General features: G+C 41.6%; 2 protein-coding genes across 2 annotated transcripts; one reads left to right on the top strand and one right to left on the bottom strand.

The window, feature by feature from the left end:
* Nucleotides 1-2,786: 2,786 nt before the first annotated feature.
* LOC130679355 (uncharacterized) lies at nucleotides 2,787-13,623 on the top strand. The gene is made up of 4 exons (XM_057487959.1): nucleotides 2,787-2,966; nucleotides 9,120-9,391; nucleotides 11,145-11,471; nucleotides 12,733-13,623. Exons 1-4 carry the CDS (start codon nucleotides 2,787-2,789, stop codon nucleotides 12,785-12,787), a joined length of 834 nt encoding a protein of 277 aa, XP_057343942.1. The 3' UTR covers nucleotides 12,788-13,623.
* Nucleotides 13,624-13,840: 217 nt separating this feature from the next.
* On the bottom strand, nucleotides 13,841-20,422 carry LOC130679116 (putative nuclear envelope pore membrane protein POM 121B). Its single transcript, XM_057486952.1, has 3 exons — nucleotides 19,041-20,422; nucleotides 16,961-17,289; nucleotides 13,841-16,330 (listed from the first exon to the last, which is right to left on the bottom strand). The coding sequence occupies exons 1-3, from the start codon at nucleotides 19,393-19,395 to the stop codon at nucleotides 16,313-16,315; spliced, it is 702 nt and encodes a 233-aa protein (XP_057342935.1). The 5' UTR covers nucleotides 19,396-20,422; the 3' UTR covers nucleotides 13,841-16,312.
* Between the last annotated feature and the right edge of the window lie 342 nt (nucleotides 20,423-20,764).

Here is a 20,764-nt window from a genome sequence, read left to right as displayed (position 1 = left end):
CCCATTCGAATATGTCAGAATGTTTGGTAAGTTACCGCTTACTTCATAGGGTTTGGGGGGAGCTTAAATAAGATAGCAATCAGCACATGAGGGCTCAATAAAAATTTAAAGGGATTTAGGGTAATTTGCCACAACCTCCAACCCTGCCTCCAGCACTGTGGATTTGTGAGTGTTTCTATCCCTGTCTGGCCCATAATAGATGTGCAGTACATGTTAGTTGAGAGAATTGAACTGATGGCTCATTACATATTAGGGAGTGGGGAGTCACTTGTTGAATATCTCTTAGGTGCGAGGAGTTCTTTAATTGAAACTAAACAAATGCTTATTCTCATTCAGTGCTCTAAGCAGTTCTCTCAGGCAGATGACATGTCATTTCCATGATTCCGTGAAATAATTGCCTCTCACAACTTGTACATGACACTGTAGGTTTTAAAGCCAGGAGTCAGCCCAGTGCTGGCCTCTCAGCACCAGCGTCTGCTGCCTCCTCCATCCTGAGGTTCGCACGTCAGCCTGATCACCTAGCACTGCCTGACTTTCTCTGGAAGTTGAGTGATTTTTCCTTACTATACCTGTAAACTTTTCTTTGAAATAGAAAGTGAAAAAAATATCTTTTGTGAAATACAATTCCTCTTCCTTCCAAACCTAGTTCAAATGCTTTTTCCATTTCTGTTAACATCCTGCTAATCGCATAGTTTGGGGTGTCTTAGACCATTCACTCTACCTTCCTGCACCTGTCTGGTGTCTCCTCTGTTACCTCTGTGCTTATCCTCTCCTCTCCAGCTGTACTGCACCGCGGTGGGAGCCATGCTGGTTTTGCTGGCTGAGGTGTCTTTCCATTCTAAGATCATCCAAATACCACTGTGTAGGATCAATTGCAGCAGTGAACCAAGCATGTCACTTCTCAAGAGATCTTGGTTGCCCTTTACCTTTCAGGGGCAAGAAACTCCTTTCTTCACTACTTCATATTATAGAAGATTGGGCCCAAAACTTTTCTTGACTTACAGGTCTTAAAACTCCAGGGGAGTGATTTTAAATATAACTTTGGCAGATTATGAATTCACTGTTTATTGGTGTGCAGGATTAATGTGACTTCAAATTGTTCAGTGTCTTTTTTGCATCTTGGAGATTCTTTAAAGCAAGGGCACTTTCATACCAGAGTATCATTAGGCTTTCAGATATAAAAAGAAACTTAAACATTTAAGTATCAGTATATATTTCTCATATATCTCTTTCAGTGATATCATAAGTAGATTTTCAGTGTGACAATTGTGGAAACTGGATTGTTGCTTGATCTTAGATTTCTAGTAGAGAGACAAAGCCAGTGTCATTTTAATCATCTTTTCTGAGATGTTGCAAGGGCCCATACACATTTCAGGGACTTTATACAAATGTCCTTTTTTTATTTTATTGGTATCAAATAGAATTTATTCAAGGATCTTGATGGTAAAACACGTATGATTATAGAATTTTAAAAGGGCTAATCGTCGCCTTCTTTGACTACAGCTACCAAGAGAAACTAGAGAAGTAATGTGTCTTTGTTGAGCAAAATCATTAATCTGATCTGTGTATGCTGCCGAATACTCTTTAAATATATCACAGAAAAGTTTCTGAAGCAAAATATGAGAATAAGCATACTTTTATGAGTACATTTCAGTTACTAAAAGGATTCAAAATTGGCTGTGATGGGTAGATTTTTAGAAGTAGGTTAAACAGACTTATAGTTTGAAAACCTGAGTTAGTTGCCATTAGTTAGGTCTGGATTATTGAGATTTTGTTGGGTTATTGAACTTATGTTTTTAATGTATTTTAGAACATAAATAAAATAGATGTATAGTTTCAATTTTTAATAGAACTTATTGCTATTAAATAGCACCTGTGGAACTTTCTCAAGAGGAACAGTCGTGTGAAGGTAAACATCTACAATATGACTCTGAATATCTAATTGAGAAAACATTTAAGTTGTCTGTAGTGTATAAAGCTAAATATTGTTTTGTAAATATATATTATATCTCAATTTCTTGTCTAGGTTCAAATTCAGTTGTTAGCATGGAACTTTCAGAACCTGTTGGTAAGAAAATTTCTGACCATATTAATACAGTATTATGAAACTCACTCTCAAGATTTAAGGTGCACATGTAAGTGTTATGATTATTGTAATGCCTACATTTAACACTGACATTGAATCTTTGTGTTTGGATTGACAATGCCGTGATAAATTTAGTAGTTGTCAATATAGAGGAATTGGGTGGAAGAATGCTAGTCAGTTTAAATAGTTGTACTTGTTCCATTTACTTTGTGAGAAATTCCTTCCTTTTTGTAATTTTCTTATTTTTAAGGGTTTCATATTTCCAAAAAGTTGATACCAAATATATTACTGGTAGAGGAAAAAGAAAAGAGCCCCTAAATCCTGTGTTCTGGTTTTAAAGTTTCCCTTGTTTCCACTGTCAGGGCATTTTGACGCTGGAGTTACTGGGCTGTTACAGATGATACATCTCCTGTTCACATTTTGTTTGTCCTTATGAAATGAAGCTTTAAAAAAATAGCAATCTCTTGTAGTCTCTGAGTCAGAGCTCTGATGTCAGCAGTGAGGCCAGCTTGAAAACCATTATCCATTTCTGTTGTGAAAGATACTTTCCTATGTGTCACTAGACATTGGAAAGTGGAACTAAATATGCAAAGTTCTATTTGTTGTTGAAAGCATCTGTTTTTTAAAGTAGAGACTCTAAATTTTTTACGAGAATACTGAGTTAAAATACCTTATTTCAGTAGAAAATGGGGAGACAGAAATGTCCCCAGAAGAATCATGGGAGCACAAAGAAGACATCAGTGAAGCAGAGCCAGTGGGTGGCTCCTTTGGAGGTGGAAGGCCCCCAGAGGAAAGTGCCCAGGAGATGATGGAGGAGGAAGAGGAGGTACCAGAACCCAAATCTGTGGATACACCGCCAGGTGCTCCTAAGAAGGAACATGTAAATGTAGTATTCATGGGGCATGTGGGTAAGTTGCATTCACAGCAATAAGAAATGACCAAAGTTACTGCGTACAACAAACAGAACATCTTCGCTACTTGGAGATGTTTAGTGAAACTGAATGGAATTGATCTAAAATGTCTTGACTTTTAACTTGAATTTTTGGCTGGCAAAAAATTGTCAGCACTTTATTCTTGAAGGTTGGACCGATTGACAGTTGTATAATGGAATAGAAGCTGGAAGAAAATAAGCTACAGTATATTTCTATGATGCATAATTGGTCTCTACACCACCGATGATGGCTCAGCATATTATGACATTTATTAATTAACATTCTAGAAAATGTGCCTATTTTTTTATGTGAACTTCAGTTATTCTGTTAACTTTATAGGATTGACTTTACTATGTAGTTTGATTTTGCGTAATGTAAGAAATTAATTGGAGTGAGTTCTGGATGCTAGTCAGGTTGCTGGTTTAGCACAAAACAAAACCCTATTTTATTTATTCAGGTGTTCTCTGTCTGACTTACTCCCAAAATTGTGAAAGGAAAATACAGGATTATGTGTCCTTTTTCCTTCTCTTTATCTCTGGCTTCCCCTATTCTTTTTCAGTAGCGAGAACCCTTTTGAAATTTGTAAAGGCACACCGACCACCTAAATGGAGCTCTCAGTCCTGGTCTGCTCTTGCTGTCCACTGAGGCTCCACTGCGGTAATTTATATTCTGTTGTTGCTGTGCTCTAAGCTAACGGTCAGGGAGGAATCTGTCCAAAAATTCATTTCTTTATCAGTAAAGTAGTTCTCAGTCATTGTTGAGCTGCAGGAGATCTTAGCAGCTTCATTTTACAAAGAGGAAGGTAACCAGCCAGAGCGTGTGCCCCAAATTCCTATCATTTCAGTTGCTGTTGCAAGATGTAATTATATCAGCTGAATGATGCCTTCAGTTGTTGGTGTTTTTAATTGTTGGTATTTGGGGGTTTTGTCTTTTACACCTGGTTTACACATTGTTGATGATTACTTTTAGATGCTGGCAAGTCAACCATTGGAGGACAAATAATGTAAGTATTTTCTGTTAAATAATAGTTAATTTAATGGAATGTTTTGGGCATTGCAAACATTCACACAAAGGGGGATAAAACAGATTACCCCAACTTAAGAAAAATTAATAATAAAATGACATTACTTGTAGGGAAAGCTGATGTTAAGTAGTTTTTGCAGTATGATCGTTGTTAGAATTTTCTGATGGAATTTAGGTCTTCTCTAAAATCTTCTGTCATCACCACCAGGAGCATAAATGGATTTATGAAAGCTGCGTTTTAGATTTTTTAATAAAAACTAATACAGAATCCTAGATTATGGGAAATGTCAGTCTGCTTTGAATATAATTTTCTTGGGAGTAATGAAAAGCAGTACTTGAATTAGGTGCATGGGGGAAAGTTTTTTCTAATCCATCAACTCCTTAAATTTATAATCAAAGATAGGTGGTTGGCTAACATGCTAAGATTAGAAGATATGAAAACACCATGGTTGAACTTTGGTGATGTATTCTAATATTGAAAATCTTTTTAATTAAAAGGCTTTTCTTTTTTTTAAATTGAAGTATCATTGATTTACAGTGTTTTAGTTTCAAACGTACAACACAATGGTTCAACAGTTACGCATATTATTAAATCCTCATCCTCTCTAGTGTGATTACTGTTGATCAACGTAGAAATATGTTACAGAATCATTGACTATGTTCTCCATGCTTTACTATTCTGACCAAATTATACTGTGATTGTGAATTATTGTGTCCTTTTATCCCCCTCAGCCTCTTTCCCCACCAGCTTGGTAACCATTGGTCACTTCTCAGTGTCTGAGTCTACTGCTGTTTTGTTCCTTCTGTTTTGCTTTGTTTTTATATTCCACAAATAAGTGAAATCATATGGTATTTGTCTTTGTCTGGCTTGTTTCCCTGAGCATAATACCTTCTAGATCCATCCATGTTGTTGGAAATGGCAGTATTTCTTTTCTTTCTATGGCTGAATAATATTCCATTATGTATATGTACCACATCTTTATCCTTTAGATAAATTTATCTATCCTTCATTCTATTGAAATTTATCTATCTTTTATTTTATTGATGGACATTTAGGTTGCTTCCATACCTTGGTTATTGCAAATAGTGCAGCAATAAACATAGGGGTGCATATGACTTTCAAAATCAGGGATTTTGTGTTTTTTGGGGGGGTAAATTACTGGGTCAAATGGTATTTCTATTTTTAGTTTTTTGAGGAACCTCCATACCGTTTACCACAGCAATTGCACCAATTTACATTCCCACCAAAGTGTAGGAGGGTTCTCCTTTCTCCACATCCTCAGCAGCATTTGTTATTTCTTGTCTTCAGAGAGTGGCCATCCTGACTGGTGTGAGGGGATACCTCAGTGTGGTTTTAATTTGCATTTCCCTTATGATTAGCGATGTGGATCTTTGCATGTGCCTGCTGGTCCTTTGTATTTCTTCTTTGGAGAAGTGTCTGTTCATGTCCTTCCCCCAGTTTTTAATTGGGTTATTGTTTTTTGGGTGTTGAGGCACATGAGTTCTTCATATATTTTGGATGTTAACACTTTATCAGATGGGTTGTTTACAAATATATTCTCCCCTACTGTAGGATAAGGCCTTTCATTTTTAATCCCTCCTAAATCAGACCCATTTCTTTAAACTATATCATCAGAGGATTCAGAGGGCTTATCTTCATGGTTTTGCTTTAAATAGTCTTAGTTGGTAATCTTGCCAGTTACTTGTGAAAATTTCCACAACAGACCCTAAAAGAAGCTATTAAAAAGGAATCCTTACCTAAGGCTCTATGGATGGACATGTTGGGCCCACTTTATGTATTTTAGAAGAATATATTTTTTGCTTATTGGCTGTAATTTTGGTTGGCATTTTCCTGGGCTTCTATGGTTGGTTGGAAGCATGCTCTGTAGATGACTGCAGAGCACACATAGAGATGAAGGCCAGAACAGGAAGGCTTTGATTTGGATAGATTGTGGCAAGGGAATGGTTAGTTATTACTAAGGAATTATTTTAAAATTATAATCTCTTTTTGACAAATATTTATAAAATATTAAATATTGAAATGTATTAGGCCTAATTTCTTGGACAACACTGTTGGAATTAATTTTGTTTAGTATTTACATTTGCTTTTTAAAAAAATTTTTATTCTGAAATAATTTGGCTTGGAGAAATGTTGCAAAAACAGTATAGGCTTCCTATTTGTCTTTCATTCAGCATACCTTAACGTTAACATTAAATAACTATAGTACAGTCATCAAAACTAGGAAGTTAACATTGGTGCAAAATTAACTAAACTATGTAGGTCTGACTTGAATTTTACCAGTTTCTCCACTAATGTAGTTTTTCTGTTCTAGAAGGGTGCACTGCATTTATTTGTTAAGTCTCCTTATTCTCCTCTCACTTGTGACATTTACTCAGTCTTGTCTTTCATGACCATCATCATTTGAAGAGTGCTATTCAGTGGCTTTATATGTTCTTGTATTGGGTTTGAGTGATGCTTTTTACAAAAAAATTGAGTATATAGATTTTGGGCAAAATATCACCGAAGATACATTGTACTCTTATCAGAGCATTCAGTCAGGGGTACATAATGTCAGTATTCGGCATGTTTTGTTGATTACTGGTGATATTAGTCATGATTACTTGGTTAAGGTGATGTCTGCTGGGATTCTCCAATGTAAAGTTATTTTTTCCCTGTTATCCTGGGGAAGATAATTTGAGACTATGTAAATGTCTTTTCCACAGAGATTTTCTGTGATTGCACCATCTATCCAGTGGTACCTTTACTTTAAAATAGTTGGTTTCTGAAGTTGGAATTCCTAAATTCCCTTAACTTCATTGAATAATTTGTGAGTAATTAAGTGCTTCTTTTGTCTTCAAATGTTTTCGGGTATTTGACTGGAATGGTTGACAAAAGGACACTTGAGAAATATGAAAGAGAAGCTAAAGAGAAAAAGAGAGACTTCGTATAATAAACTTTTATGATAATGATAAATACCTTTTAGGGAAATGCTGCCTGCTTAATGCTTTTGCAGTCTACTAAGATGTAAGTTCATGAAGTCTAAAATTGTGTCGTAACAAAGGAAAAGCTTCCCTTCCCCTCACAGCACACAGCAGATCAGTTCGTCATGACTTTATAACTTACACAGACAAAACTTGGAAACATCCAAACATCCTGTTGAGTAATAGACTTGTTCAGTAAATTATAAAACACTTATTTAATTGGGTCATTACCTGACAACTAAATGCATTTATAGAATTTATAATAAGCAGTAGTAGAACTTAGATTGCATTGGAATTCGGGGAGAAAGCAGGTGACATGATAGTACTTCAGATATGATCATTAATTATGTAAATACTGGGAAGAAGAAAAGCATATGGACAGAATGGAAAAAATCTATTGAATACACAGCATCAGGTAGCAGTGTAACTCATGACCGGAGGAGCTATTTAGGTAGATAGTGGCAGCCTTTCAGAGACAGTAGAAAACGGAGGCCACGGCTGCAGTTCCAGAGTTGGGAGCAGGGACAGCGACTGGGGGTGAGAACCTTGTAGGCACAGGAGCAAAGGCCCAAAGGCAGAGGCGAGCTTATGTGTTCATGAGCAGAGAAGAGTCAGGTTTGGCTAGAGGTTTAAAAAGGAAAGTGAGATAAAAATGACATTAAGAGACAGGCAGAAAGGAAGATCATTTCCGGCATGTAAAAAAAAATTTCTTTTTGGTATCAATCTACAATTACCATAAGAACATTATGTTTATTTGGCTCCCCCCTTCACCAAGTACCCCGCACAAGCCCCATTAGAGTCACTGTCTGTCAGCGTAGTGAGATGGTGTAGAATCACTACTTGTCTTCTCTGTGTAGCCTAGCCCTCCCCATAAACCCCCACATTATACATGCTAATCATAATGCCGCCTTTCTTTTACCCTGCCCTTATCCCTCCCTTCCCCCCCATCCTCCTCAGTCCCTTTCCCTTTGTAACTGTTAGTCCATTCTCGGGTTCTGTGATTCTGCTGCTGTTTTGTTCCTTCAGTTTTTCCTTTGTTCTTATACTCCAGAGATGAGTGAAATCATTTGGTACTTGTCTTTCTCCACCTGGCTTATTTCACTGAGCATAATACCCTGTAGCTCTATCCATATTGTTGCAAATGGTAGGATTTGTTTTCTTCTTATGGCTGAATTATATTCCATTGTGCATATGTACCACATATTTTTTATCCATTCATCTACTGATGGACACGTAGGTTGTTTCCATTTCTTGGCTGCTGTAAATAGTACTGCGATAAACATAGGGGTGCATATGTCATTTTCAAGATGGGCTGCTGTATTCTTAGGGTAAATTCCTAGAAGTGGAATTCCTGGGTCAAATGGTATTTCTATTTTGAGCTTTTTGAGGAAATTCCATATAGCTTTCCACAATGGTTGAACGATTTTACATTCCCACCAGCAGTGTAGGAGGGTTCCCCTTTCTCCACATCCTCGCCAACATTTGTTGTTGTTTGTGTTTTGGATGGTGGCCATCCTTACTGGTGTGAAGTGATATCTCATTGTGGTTTTAATTTGCATTTCTCTGATGACAAGTGATGTGGCGCATCTTTTCATGTGTCTATTTGCCATCTGAATTTCTTCTTTGGAGAACTGCCTGTTCAGCTCCCCTGCCCATTTTTTAATTGGATTATTTGGTTTTTGTTTGTTGAGCTGTGTTAGCTCTTTATATATTTTGGATGTCAACCCTTTATCAGATCTTTCATTTATGAATATATTCTCCCTTACTGTAGGATGTCCTTTTGTTCTGTTAATGGTGTTCTTTACTGTACAGAAGCTTTTAAGCTTGATATAGTCCCATTTGTACATTTTTGTTTTTGTTTCCCTTGCCTGGGTAGATATGTTCATGAAGAAGTCACTCATGTTTATGTCCAAGAGATTTTTGCCTGTTTTTGTCTAAGACTTTTATGGTTTCATGACTTACATTCAGGTCTTTGATCCATTTTGAATTTACTTTTGTGTATGGGGTTAGACAGTGATCCATGTTTCCTCCTTTTTTGCAGTCATCACCTCAGCCTTTGGAGCTATGACCCTGACCACCAGCAGCGGGACCAGTAGCTCAGTCTTTGGCAGCACCACCTCATCGCCCTTGACGTCCAGCGTGTGAGCAGGTCCCGCTGGCAGAGGGCACTTTCGGATGAGCATGGATGCCCCCCACAGCAGCTCCACCACTGGGATATTTGGCTTTGGGTCAGGACGGAGTGGGAGAACTGGTCTCAAGAACCCTTTCTGGGGAGGGTTGAATCCGAACTCCCTGGGTGCAGCTGGCCAGAGCACACCCTCTACCTTCCACATGGCCAGCACACCTCAGGACACGTCTGGGATTGCAGGTAAGATTTGGAGTGGACTCGGTCTGCAGTGCAAGGCACTGTTTTAAGTGCTGACCCAGTCTTTGCTTTTAGAGCTGTACGCTGTGGTGAAGATTTAGATGTTATCACAGAAGTTATCTGTAAACAGCATCAGGTACCATTGTAACTCATGACCGGAGTTGCTATTTAGGTAGAAAGCAGCAGCCTTTCCGAGACAGTAGAAAACTGAGGCAATCACCGCAATTCCAGAGTTGGGAGCAGGGACAGCGGCTGGGGTTCAGGACATTGCAGGCACAGTAGCAAAGGACCAAAGGCAGAGACAAGCTTATGTTTTCATGAACAGAGAAGAGCCAGGTGTGGCTAGAGGTTTAAAAAGGAAAGTGGGATAAAATGACATTAAGAGACATGCAGAAAGGGAGATTATTCATGGCCCTTAAAATTTTTTTTTTGGTATCAATCTTCAATTACCTGAAGAACATTATATTTACTAGGCTCCCTCCTTCACCAAGTACCGCACACATACCCCATTATAGTCTCTGTCCATCAGCATAGTAAGATGCTGTAAAATCACTACTTGTCTTCTCTGTATAGCCTAGCCCTCCCCGTGTCCCCACACATTATACCTGCCAATCATAATGCCCGCTTTATTTTACCCGGTTCTCATCCCTCCCTTCCCCCCCATCCTCCTCAGTCCCTTTCCCTTTGGTGACTGTTAGTCCATTCTTGGGTTCTGTGATTCTGCTGCTGTTTTGTTCCTTCAGTTTTTCCTTTGTTCTTATACTCCAGAGAGGAGTGAAATCATTTGGTACTTGTCTTTCTCCACCTGGCTTGTTTCACTGAGCATAATACCCTCTAGCTCCATCCATGTTGTTGCAATTGGTGGTATTTGTTTTCTTCTTATGGCTGAATTATATTCCATGGTGCATTTGTATCACATCTTTTTTTATCCATTCATCTACTGATGAACATGCAGGTTGTTTCCATTTCTTGGCTGTTGTAAATAGTGCTGTGATAAACATAGGGGTACATCTGTCTTTTTCACACGGGGCTGCTGTATTCTTAGAGTAGATTCCGAGGAGTGGAATTCCTGGGTCAAATGGTACTTCTATTTTGAGCTTTTTGAGGAACTTCCATATTGCTTTCCACAATGGTTGAACTATTTTACATTCCCACGAACATGGTAGGAGGGTTCCCCTTTCTCCACAGCCTCGCCAACATTTGTTGTTTGTGTTTTGGATGGCGGCGGGCCTTATTGGTGTGAGGTGATAACTCATTGTGGTTTTAATTTGCATTTCTCTGATGACAAGCGATGTGGCGCATCTTCTCATGTGTCTGTTTGCCATCTGAATTTCTTCTTTGGAGAACTGTCTGTTCAGCTCCCCTGCCCATTTTTTTATTGGATTATTTGCTTTTTGTTTGTGGAGCTCTGTTAGCGCTTTATATATTTTGGATATCAACCCTTTATCAGGTCTGTCATTTATGAATATATTCTCCCTTACTGTAGGATGTCCTTTTGTTCTGTTGATGGTGTTCTTTACTCTACAGAAGGTTTTAAGATTGATATAGTCCCATTTGTTCATTTTTGCTTTTGTTTCCCTTGCCTGGGCAGATACGTTCATGAAGAAGTCACTCATGTTTATGTCCAAGAGATTTTTGCCTGTTTTTGTCTAAGACTTTTATGGTTTCATGACTTACATTCAGGTCTGTGATCCACTTCGAACATACTTTTGTGTATGGGGTTAGACAATGATCCATGTTTCCTCCTGTTTTGCAGCCACCACCTCGGGCTTTGGAGCTACGACCCAGATCACCCGCAGCAGGACCAGTTCCTTAGTGTATGGCAGTACCACCCCATCACCCTTCATGTCCTGGGTGCCAGCAGGCCCCGCTGGCAGTGGGGGCTTTGGGATGAGCGTGGCTGCCCCCAACAGCAGCTCCACCACAAGGACGTTCCACTTTGCGGCAAGGTGGAGTCGGAAAACTGGTGGTACAGCACCTTTCGAAGGAGGCTTGATTTAGAAATCCCAGGGTGCTGCTGGACAGAATACATCCTCTGTCTGCCACGTGGCCAGCACGCCTCAGAACACATCTGTGTTTGCAGGTGAGATTTGGAATCGGCTCGGTCTCCAGTGCCAGGTGCTGTTTTAAGTGCCGACACAGTCTCCGCTCTTGGAGCTGTACGCTGTGGTGAAGAGACAGATGTTATCACAGTTGTTATCTGTGAACAGCATTAGGTAGCAGTGTAACTCATGACTGGAGGAGCTACTTAGGTAGTCAGCAGCAGCCTTTCTGACACAATAGGAAACAGGCCAGGGCCACAGTTCCAGAGTTGGGAGCAGGGACAGCAGCTGTGTGTGTGTTGCAGGCACAGGAGTAAAGGCCTGAAGGCAGAGATGCGCTCATGTTTTCATGAGCAGAGAAGAGCCAGGTGTGGCTAGAGGTTTAAAAAGGAAAGTGGGATAAAATGACATTGAGACAGGCAGAAAGGAAAATCATTCATGGCCTTTTAAAATGTATTTTTTTTTGTATCAGTCTACAATTACATGCAGAACATTATGTTTACTAGGCTTTCCCCTTCACCAAATGCCCCCCCATACTCCATTACAGTCACTGTCCATCAGTGTACTGAGGTACTGTAGAATCACTACTTGTCCTCTCTGTGTTGCTCAGCCCTTCCCGTGCACCCCCCCACATTAAACATGCCAATCATAAGGCCCCCTTTCTTTTTCCCTGCCGTTATCCCTCCCTTCCCACCCATCCTCCTCAGTCCCTTTCCCTTTGTAACTGTTAGTTCATTTTTGGGTTCTGTAATTCTGCTGCTCTTTTCTTCCTTCAGTTTTTCTTTGTTCTTATACTGCACATATGAGTGAAATCATTTGTTACTTGTCTTTCTCCACCTGGCTTATTTCACTGAGCATAGTACCCTCTAGCTCCATCCATGTTGTTGCAAATGGTAGGATTTGTTTTCTTCTTTTGGGTGAATAATATTCCATTGTGTATGTGTACCACATCTTTATCCATTCGTCTAATGATGGACTCTTAGGTTGCTTCCATTTCTTGGCTGTTGTAAATAGTACTGCCATAAACATATCGGTGCAGCTGTCTTTTTCAAACTGGGCTGCTGTATTCTTAGGGTAAATTTCTAGAAGTGGAATTCCTGGGTCAAATTGTATTTCTATTTTGAGTTTTTTGAGGAACCTCCATACTGCTTTCCACAATGGTTGATCTAATTTACATTCCCACCAGCAGTGTAGGAGGGTTCCCCTTTGTCTGCAAACTCACCAACATTCGTTGTTGTTTGTCTTTTGGATGGTAGCGATTCTTACTGGAGTAAGGTGATACTGTTTCCTCCTTTTTTGCAGCTACCACCTCGGGCTTTGGAGCTACGACCCAGACCACCAGCAGTGGGACCAGTAGCTCAGTGTTTGACAGCGGCACCTCATCACCCTTCATGTCTGGGGTATCAGCAGGCCCTGCTCACAGTTGGGGCTTTGGGGTGAGCGTGGCTGCCCCCCACAGCAGCTCCACCACTGGGGCATTCAGCTTTGGGGAGGACAGAGTGGGAGCAGTGGTGGCACAGCCCCTTTCTGGGGTGGCTTGAGTAAGAACTCCCTGGGTGCAGCTGGCCAGAGCACACCCTTTGCCTTCCACGTGGCCAGCAAGCCTCAGAAAACGTCTGTGTTTGCACATCAGATTTGGAATGGGCTCGGTGCCGGAGTCCAGCTCCAGCTGAGGTGTGGGTCACGAAGGAAAGGACAGCGTCAGCGAGTGAGATGAATGAGGAGACAAAACACACAATTAAAGTTGTAACATCTCCTGACATCAAGCGGCAGGGTCTTCATTTTTGTATCTTTCTACGGTTTTCATAATGTTGAACATTTTTTAAAATTATGAATAATACATTACTTTTTCTGTCAGTTTACATAATTTCAGCTTATTACCCTTAAGGAAATATCATTATTTCTTCTAATAGTAGCCATTTAAGATTTAATTTTTAACTTTCCCCTAGTCTATTTTGATTGGTAAATCATGTAAGCTACGTGTTAGGTGCTAAACAGAAAATGGCGTAAGACAGCGTGTGGGTTAAGCGTGTGGGCTATGATTTTTACTTTAAGCGTGTAAGATTATATAGACTTTTAGATATGTGTCTAAGGCTATATAAAGTTTAAGCAGGTTATATAAAATGCAATCTATATGTCTTTTGGTTATTAAGTGTAACTATATTATTAATTAAATCCTATCCTACACATGTGGGTTGAGGCTTACATCTGAAATCTAGGGACGGTACTCCTATCACCCATTCCTTAACATTCCTATGAATACAATAAAAACACCTTATTTTTTTATAATATTCATTCCACAATTTCAGATGTTTACACCTTTCTTCCTGCGTTTACAGGCACCAGGGCCTTGCAGTCCTCTTTATCCTTTATATAATAACACTAAATCTGCTCTTACTACCTTACTATTAATATAATAATATTTTATAAATTTATCATAAACTTTTATATATGGGATATTTGTCAATATAAATTTTATTTTGATCATAAATTCTTCCTATGAGAGGGTTACCAGAGGTGTCTTCTAATATTATAAGCAACATAAGGGGGGCCCTGGGCAGTGGGGACTATTAATCTTTATTACTTTGCTGTTTCATATAAGTTTCTTGGGAGAATGGGTTTTTCCATGGCCTAGGTTCCCATAACTCCTTCTCTGCCAATATTCTAAAGAAATCCTGGTTAGTCATGTTTGAATTGTTACAAAGGGGAGGACAAACTGCATCTAGTTTTAAGAGAGGCCTGGGCTGTTCTGCCTCACTTATTTGTGGCAGTACGCCTGGAACGGTTGGTCCCATAACACTGCTTTCATTTCCGGAATTGCTGCTTTGATCAATATTTTGGGTTATGTTATTTACTAAAAGTGAATAAATCTTAATTACATAAGATTTCCCATATATGAGCCCAATCACCAACATCATAACTGCAAAAATAAGTGCGGGAATTAGCAGGGGCCAGCTATGAGGTTTCCTGTTTTCAGGATTCCTCCTCGTGCCTGGACCTTGTCAAACAGCATGAGCAGCATGGCCTGCATCAGCTCGGTCTGCAGTGCCAGGTGCTGTTTTAAGTGCTGACACAGTCTCCGGTCTAGGAGCTGTACGCTGTGGTGAAGAGAGAGATGTTATCACAGATATTATCTGTAAACAGTGTCAGGAAGCGGTATAACTCATGACCAGAGGAGCTATTTAGGTGGTCAGTGGCAGCCTTTCTGAGACAACAGAAAACGGAGGCCATGGCGATAGTTCCAGAGTTGGGAGCAGGGACAGCGGCTGGGGGTGAGGACCTTGCAGGCACAGGAGCAAAGGCCCAAAGGCAGACACAAGCCTAATGTTTTCATGAGCAGAGAAGAGCCAGCTGTGGCCAGAGGTTTAAAAAGGAAAGTGGGATAAATTGACATTAAGAGACAGCAGAAAGGAAGATCTTTCATGGCCTTTTAAAATGTTTTTGTTAAAATACTAATGGAAGTCACTATAGAATTTCAGGCAGAAGGAAGTGATTTTATTTGCCATGTGGAAGATGCATGATAAGTAGTTTGGGCCCTGGTAGATTCCGTTTTCCTCACTGAATGAATATAAGTGCTCCTTGGCGCGGGTTAGAGGGAGTTGTGTACCAAGGAGGGCCTCTCTCAGTAGTCATTTTGGAGAGGGGGAGAAAACGACGTGTGAGAGCTGTGCCGGGCAGTTCTGAAGTCTGGGAAATTGTGGTTAGGAATTTGAAGCAAGGCCAGTCAGCACAGTTGTGTCTGTCCAGCAACATTCAGTCTTGAGGTGTGGACCTAAAATCAGTGGATAGAGAGTAAACCCAACCTGGTTAAATGGCACAGGGAACAGGAGGAGCAGGGGGCTGACTACAGGCCCTGATGAGGCAGACGATCCAGAGTGGGTGCGGTTGGCACGGGAGCAGGGACAGCACTGTGCTCGCAGCCGAGATCTAGGGGCAAGAGCAGTTCCGGGTTGTGATAAGGTGTGACCCCCTGAGGTTGGGTGTGGGGGAAGAGTACATTGCAAGGTCAGCACCTCGGGTGGCACCCTCCCCACCTCAGGCCTAGACAGATACAGTTACATGTGAGAGGACCTTCCCAGAGAGCTGCTGTGGAGGGTAGCCCAGCACTGGGCAGGAGACTCCATGAGGGCAAGCATGTGCAGGAGACCGAGTTCGAGTGGGCCTCTGGGAGGATGGGGGCTGACTGTGGGGTGGGGCTGCGGTGAAGTAGAGGAGAGGTGGCAGGCAAACGGGGAGGAGACATAACGTTAGTCCTGATAGAAGAGAGGTCCACTCAGTGTCCCCCTCAGCTGAGTTGTGGTGCCCAAGGGAGTGCAAAGGTTCTCCTCAGGTGGCCAAAGGACAGCTCGGGCTCTGCTGCAGTGGTGGGGGGGCAGGCTCACCTGGAGCACAGGGGTTAGGACCCAGTCACCCGTGTGCTTCCTTACCAAGGGGTGAGCTGGATAGTGGTGTGGGCTAAGGGATCCTGTGGGGATGCGTTTGCAAGCTCACCTCCCCCCAGTTCATTACCGCCTGCTTTGACACCTTTTGCTTGTGGGCCTAGTTTCCACTTCTTTGCAGTCTCTCCATTCTAGGCACATCCACACCCACCTTTGGTCAGAACACCCCTGGGGTAGGTGCATTGGGCAGCAGCCTCTCCTCTGTGGTGTCCTCAGCACCTGCCCAGGGCTTTGCTGGACCTGGAACCTTTGGTAAGCCACAAGTCTCTCTAGTCAGGGTGACCTGGATATTCCTTGAAGATGGGGTGGGGTTGTTGGGGTAGCATTGTCTATTTTCCTTGGTCCTTGTCTCCACCGCAAAAAAGAATCAAAAGGCAGAGACACAGCAGTGAAGCAGAGGAAAAGTTTTATTTAAAGTGCTTACAGAAAAAGTGCAGGCAACTTCAGAGAGAGACAGCACCCTGAAAGGTTGAAAAGAAAGTTTAAAGTGAAAAGGTTATGCACTTAGAAAGTGCAGGCGACATCAGGGAGAGGAGCGCCCTGAGAGCTTGGGGGTTCCCCCTTTTAAGGATTCTTCAGGAATGTGACTAAGGGCTGGTGTTGCAGACCTGTTGGGTGGTCTTTGAATAATACTTAGAACTAACTTAACACAAGCAACTTCCTGCTGTGATTTCTCCCTGGGAGCTGAGCCTTCTTGGTCTGGGAGCATATCAAACAAGACTGCCTGGGGGTGCGCCCCCAGGGTGGGCTGAGATATTGTCTGTTTGCTAAAGAGTAAGTTAAGAATCTTACTTCTTAACTTCCTGGGTATTAAAACACAATCTTATTTTTAAGATGAAATCCTTCCTGCCTGTGACTATGTTGTTTATGCTGGGCTGGCTTGCCATTATTAATCGCCCAGATTGCAAACTACTTGATTAGGGCCAAAGGAGAAAAAAAAAAAAACAGCATGTAGGTTAAGTCAAAAAAATAAGGTAGGCCTGCATGATTAACACAATAAAGCCATGGGTTATGCTGAGGTACTATCCTTTCTCTGGGGAATATTCAAACATTCCAGGACAACATTTTAAAATTCCATATCCAAATCTCACCTGCAATCCCAGAGGTGTCCTGACGTGTGCTGGCCATGTGAAAGATAGAGGGTGTGTGCTCTGGCCAACCACATCCACGGAGTTCGGATTCAACTTTCCCCAGAAAGGGTTCCTGAGACCAGTTCTCCCACTACGTACAGATCCAACGCCGAATGTCCCAGTGGTGGAGCTGCTGTGGGGGGTAGTCATGCTCATCCGAACGCCCCGAATGCCAGCAGGACCTGCTGACACCCTGGATGTAAAGGGCAATGAGGTGGTGCTGCCAAAGACTGACCTACAGGTCCCGCTGCTGGTGGTCAGGGTCATAGCTGCAAAGGCCAAGGTGATGGCTGCAAAAAAGGAGGAAACATGGATCATTGTCCAACCGCATACACAAAAGTAAATTCGAAATGGATCAAAGACCTGAATGTAAGTCATGAAACCATAAAACTCTTAGAAAAAAACATGCAAATATCTCTTGGACATAAACATGAGCAGCTTCTTCATGAACATATTTCCCCAGGGAAGTGAAACAAAAACAGAAAAGAAAAAATGGGACTACATTAAGCTTAAAAGCTTCTGTACAGTAAAGAACACCATCAACAGAACAAAAGGACATCCTACAATAAGGGAGAATATATTCATAAATGAAAGATCTGACAAAGGGTTGACAACCAAATATATAAAGAGTTAACACGGATCAACAAACAAAAAATAAATAATCCAATTAAAAAATGGGCAGAGGAGCTGAACAGACAGTTCTCCAAAGAAGAATTTCGATAGCCAATAGACACATGAAAATCTGCGCCACATCGCTTGTCATCAAAGAAATGCAAATTAAAACCACAATGAGGTATCACCTCACACCAGTAAGGATCGCCGCCATCCAAAACACAAACAACAACAAATGTTGGCGAGGATGTGGAGAAAGGGGAACCTCCTATGATGGTTGTGGTAATGTAAAATCGTTCAACCATTGTGGAAAGCAATATGAAGTTTCCTCAAAAACGTCAAAATGGAAATACCATTTGACACAGAAATACCGCTCCGTGGAATTTACTCTAGGAATACAGCAGCCCAGTATGAAAAAGACATATGCACCACTATGTTTATCTCAGCACTACTTACAACAGCCAAGAAATGGAAACAACCTACATGTCCATCAGTAGATGAACGGATAAAAAAATGTGATACATATGCACAATGGAATATAATTCAGCCATAAGAAGAAAACAAATCCTACCATTTACAACAACACGGATGGAGCTAGAGGGGACTATGCTCATGAAATAACGCAGGAGGAAAAAGACAAATAACAAATGATTTCACTCACATGTGGAGCATAAGAACAAAGAAAAACTGAAGGAAGAAAAGAGCAGCAGAATTACAGAACCCAAAAATGAACTGACAGTTACCAAAGGGAAAGGTACTGAAGAGGATGGGAGGTAAGGGATGGATAAGGGTTGGGAAAAAGAAACGGGGCCTTAAGATTGGCATGTATAACTTAGGGGGGGCACGGGAAGGTCTGAGCAGCAAAGAGAAGAAAAGTAGTGATTCTACAGTACCTCAGTACACTGATGGACAGTGACTGTAATGGGGTATGGGGGGTTATTTGGTGAAGGGGAAGCCTAGTAAACATAATGACCTGCATGTCATTGTAGACTGACACCAGAAAAAATACATTCTAAAAGGCCATGAATGATCTTCTTTTCTGCCTGTCTCTTAATGTCATTTTATCCCACTTTCCTTTTGAAACCTCTAGCCACACCTGGCTCTTCTCTGCTCATGAAAACATGAGCGCATCTCTGCCTTCGGGCCTTTACTCCTGTGCCGGCAACACACTCACACACAGCCGCTGTCCCCGGTCCCAACTCTGGAACTGCGGCCATGGCCTCAGTTTGCTATTGTGTCAGAAACGCTGCCGCTGACAACCTAAATAGCTCTTCTGGTCTTGAGTTACACTGTTACCAGACGCCGTTTATGGATAACTTCGGTGATAACATCTAAATCTTCACCACAGCTTACAGCTCCAAAAGCAGAGACTGTGTCAGCACTTAAAACAGCACCTTGCACTGCAGACCGAGGCCATTCCAAACCTCACCTGCAATCCCAGACGTGTCCTGAGGTGTACTGGCCAGGTGGAAGGTAGAGGGTGTGCTCTGGCCAGCTGCATCCAGGGAGCTCGGTTTCAACGCTCCCCAGAAAGGGTTCTTGAGACCAGTTCTCCCACTCCGACCTGACCCAACGCCGAATGCCCCAGAGGTGGAGCTGCTGTGGGGTGCAGCCATGCTCATCCCAAAACCCCCACTGCCAGTGGGGCCTGCTGACGCCCTGGATGTGAAGGGCGAGGAGAGGGTGCTGCCGTTCACTGATGTATTGTTCCCACAGCTGGTGGTTTGGGTCACGGCTCCAAAGCCCGAGGTCATGGCTGTAAGAAAGGAGGAAACATGGATCATTGCCTTGCCCCATACACAAAAGTAAATTCAAAATGGATCGAACCCCTGAATGTAAGCCATGAAACCATAAAACTCTTAGAGAAAGACAGGCAGAAGTCCCTTGGACATATACATGAGTGACTTCCAATGAATATATCTCTCCAGGCAAGGGAAAGAAAAGCAAAAATGAACAAAGGGGACGATATCAAGCTTTAAAGCTTCTGTACAGTAAAGGGCACCACCAATAGAACAAAAGGGCATTCTCCAGTATGGGAGAATATATTCATAAATGACAGATCCGATTAAGGGTTGATGTCCAAAATCTATAAAGAGCTAACACACCTCAACAAACAAAAAGCAAATATTGCAATAAAAAAATGGCCAGGGGAGCTGAACAGGCAGTTCTCCAAAGAAATTCTGATGGCAAATACACATGAAAGGATGCGCCACATCGCTTGCCATCAGAGAAATGCAAACTAAAAGCACAATGAGATATCACCTCACACCAGTAAGGATCACCGCCATCCAAAACACAAACAACAACAAATGTTGGCGAGGATGTGGAGAAAGGGGAAACTCCTATGACGGTCGTGGTAATGTAAGATCGTTCAACCATTGTGGAAAGCAATATGGAGGATCCTCAAAAAGCTCAAAATAGAAATACCATTTGACACAGAAATACCGCTCCGTGGAATTTAATCAAGGAATACAGCAGCCCAGTATGAAAAAGACGTATGCACCCCTATGTTTATCGCAGCACTATTTACAACACCCAAGAAATGGAAACAACCTACATGTCCATCAGCAGATGAATGTATGCACAATGGAATATAATTCAGCCATGTGAAGAAAACAAATCCTACCATTTGCAACAACATGGATGGAGCTAGAGGGAACTATGCTCAGTGAAATAAACCAGGTGGAGAAAGACAAGTAGCAAATGATATCACTCATATGTGGAGCATAAGAACAAAGAAAAACTGAAGGAAGAAAATAGCTGCAGAATTACAGAACCAAAAAAAGAAATAACAGCAAAGGGAAAGTGACTGAGGAGTATGGGAGGGAAGGGAGGGATAAGGGATGGGGAAAAGAAACGGGGCCTTATGATTGGCATGTATAATGTAGGGGGGGCACGGGAAGGTCTGAGCAACACACAGAGGACAAGTAGTGATTCTACAGTACCTCAGTACACTGATGGACAGTGACTGTAATGGGGTATGGGGGATCATTTGGGGAAGGGGGAAGCCTAGTAAACATAATGATCTGCATGTCATTGTAGACTGATACCAAAAATAAGTACATTTTAAAAGGCCATGAATGATCTTCTTTTCTGCCTGTCTCTTAATGTCATTTTATCCCACTTTCCTTTCTAAACCTCCAGCCACACCTG

Source organism: Manis pentadactyla, chromosome 10 (assembly GCF_030020395.1).
Source record: "Manis pentadactyla isolate mManPen7 chromosome 10, mManPen7.hap1, whole genome shotgun sequence".
Classification (NCBI taxonomy): Eukaryota; Metazoa; Chordata; class Mammalia; order Pholidota; family Manidae; genus Manis; species Manis pentadactyla.
Note: the sequence above shows the minus strand (reverse complement) of the source record. Positions and strands in the feature narration are given on the sequence as shown.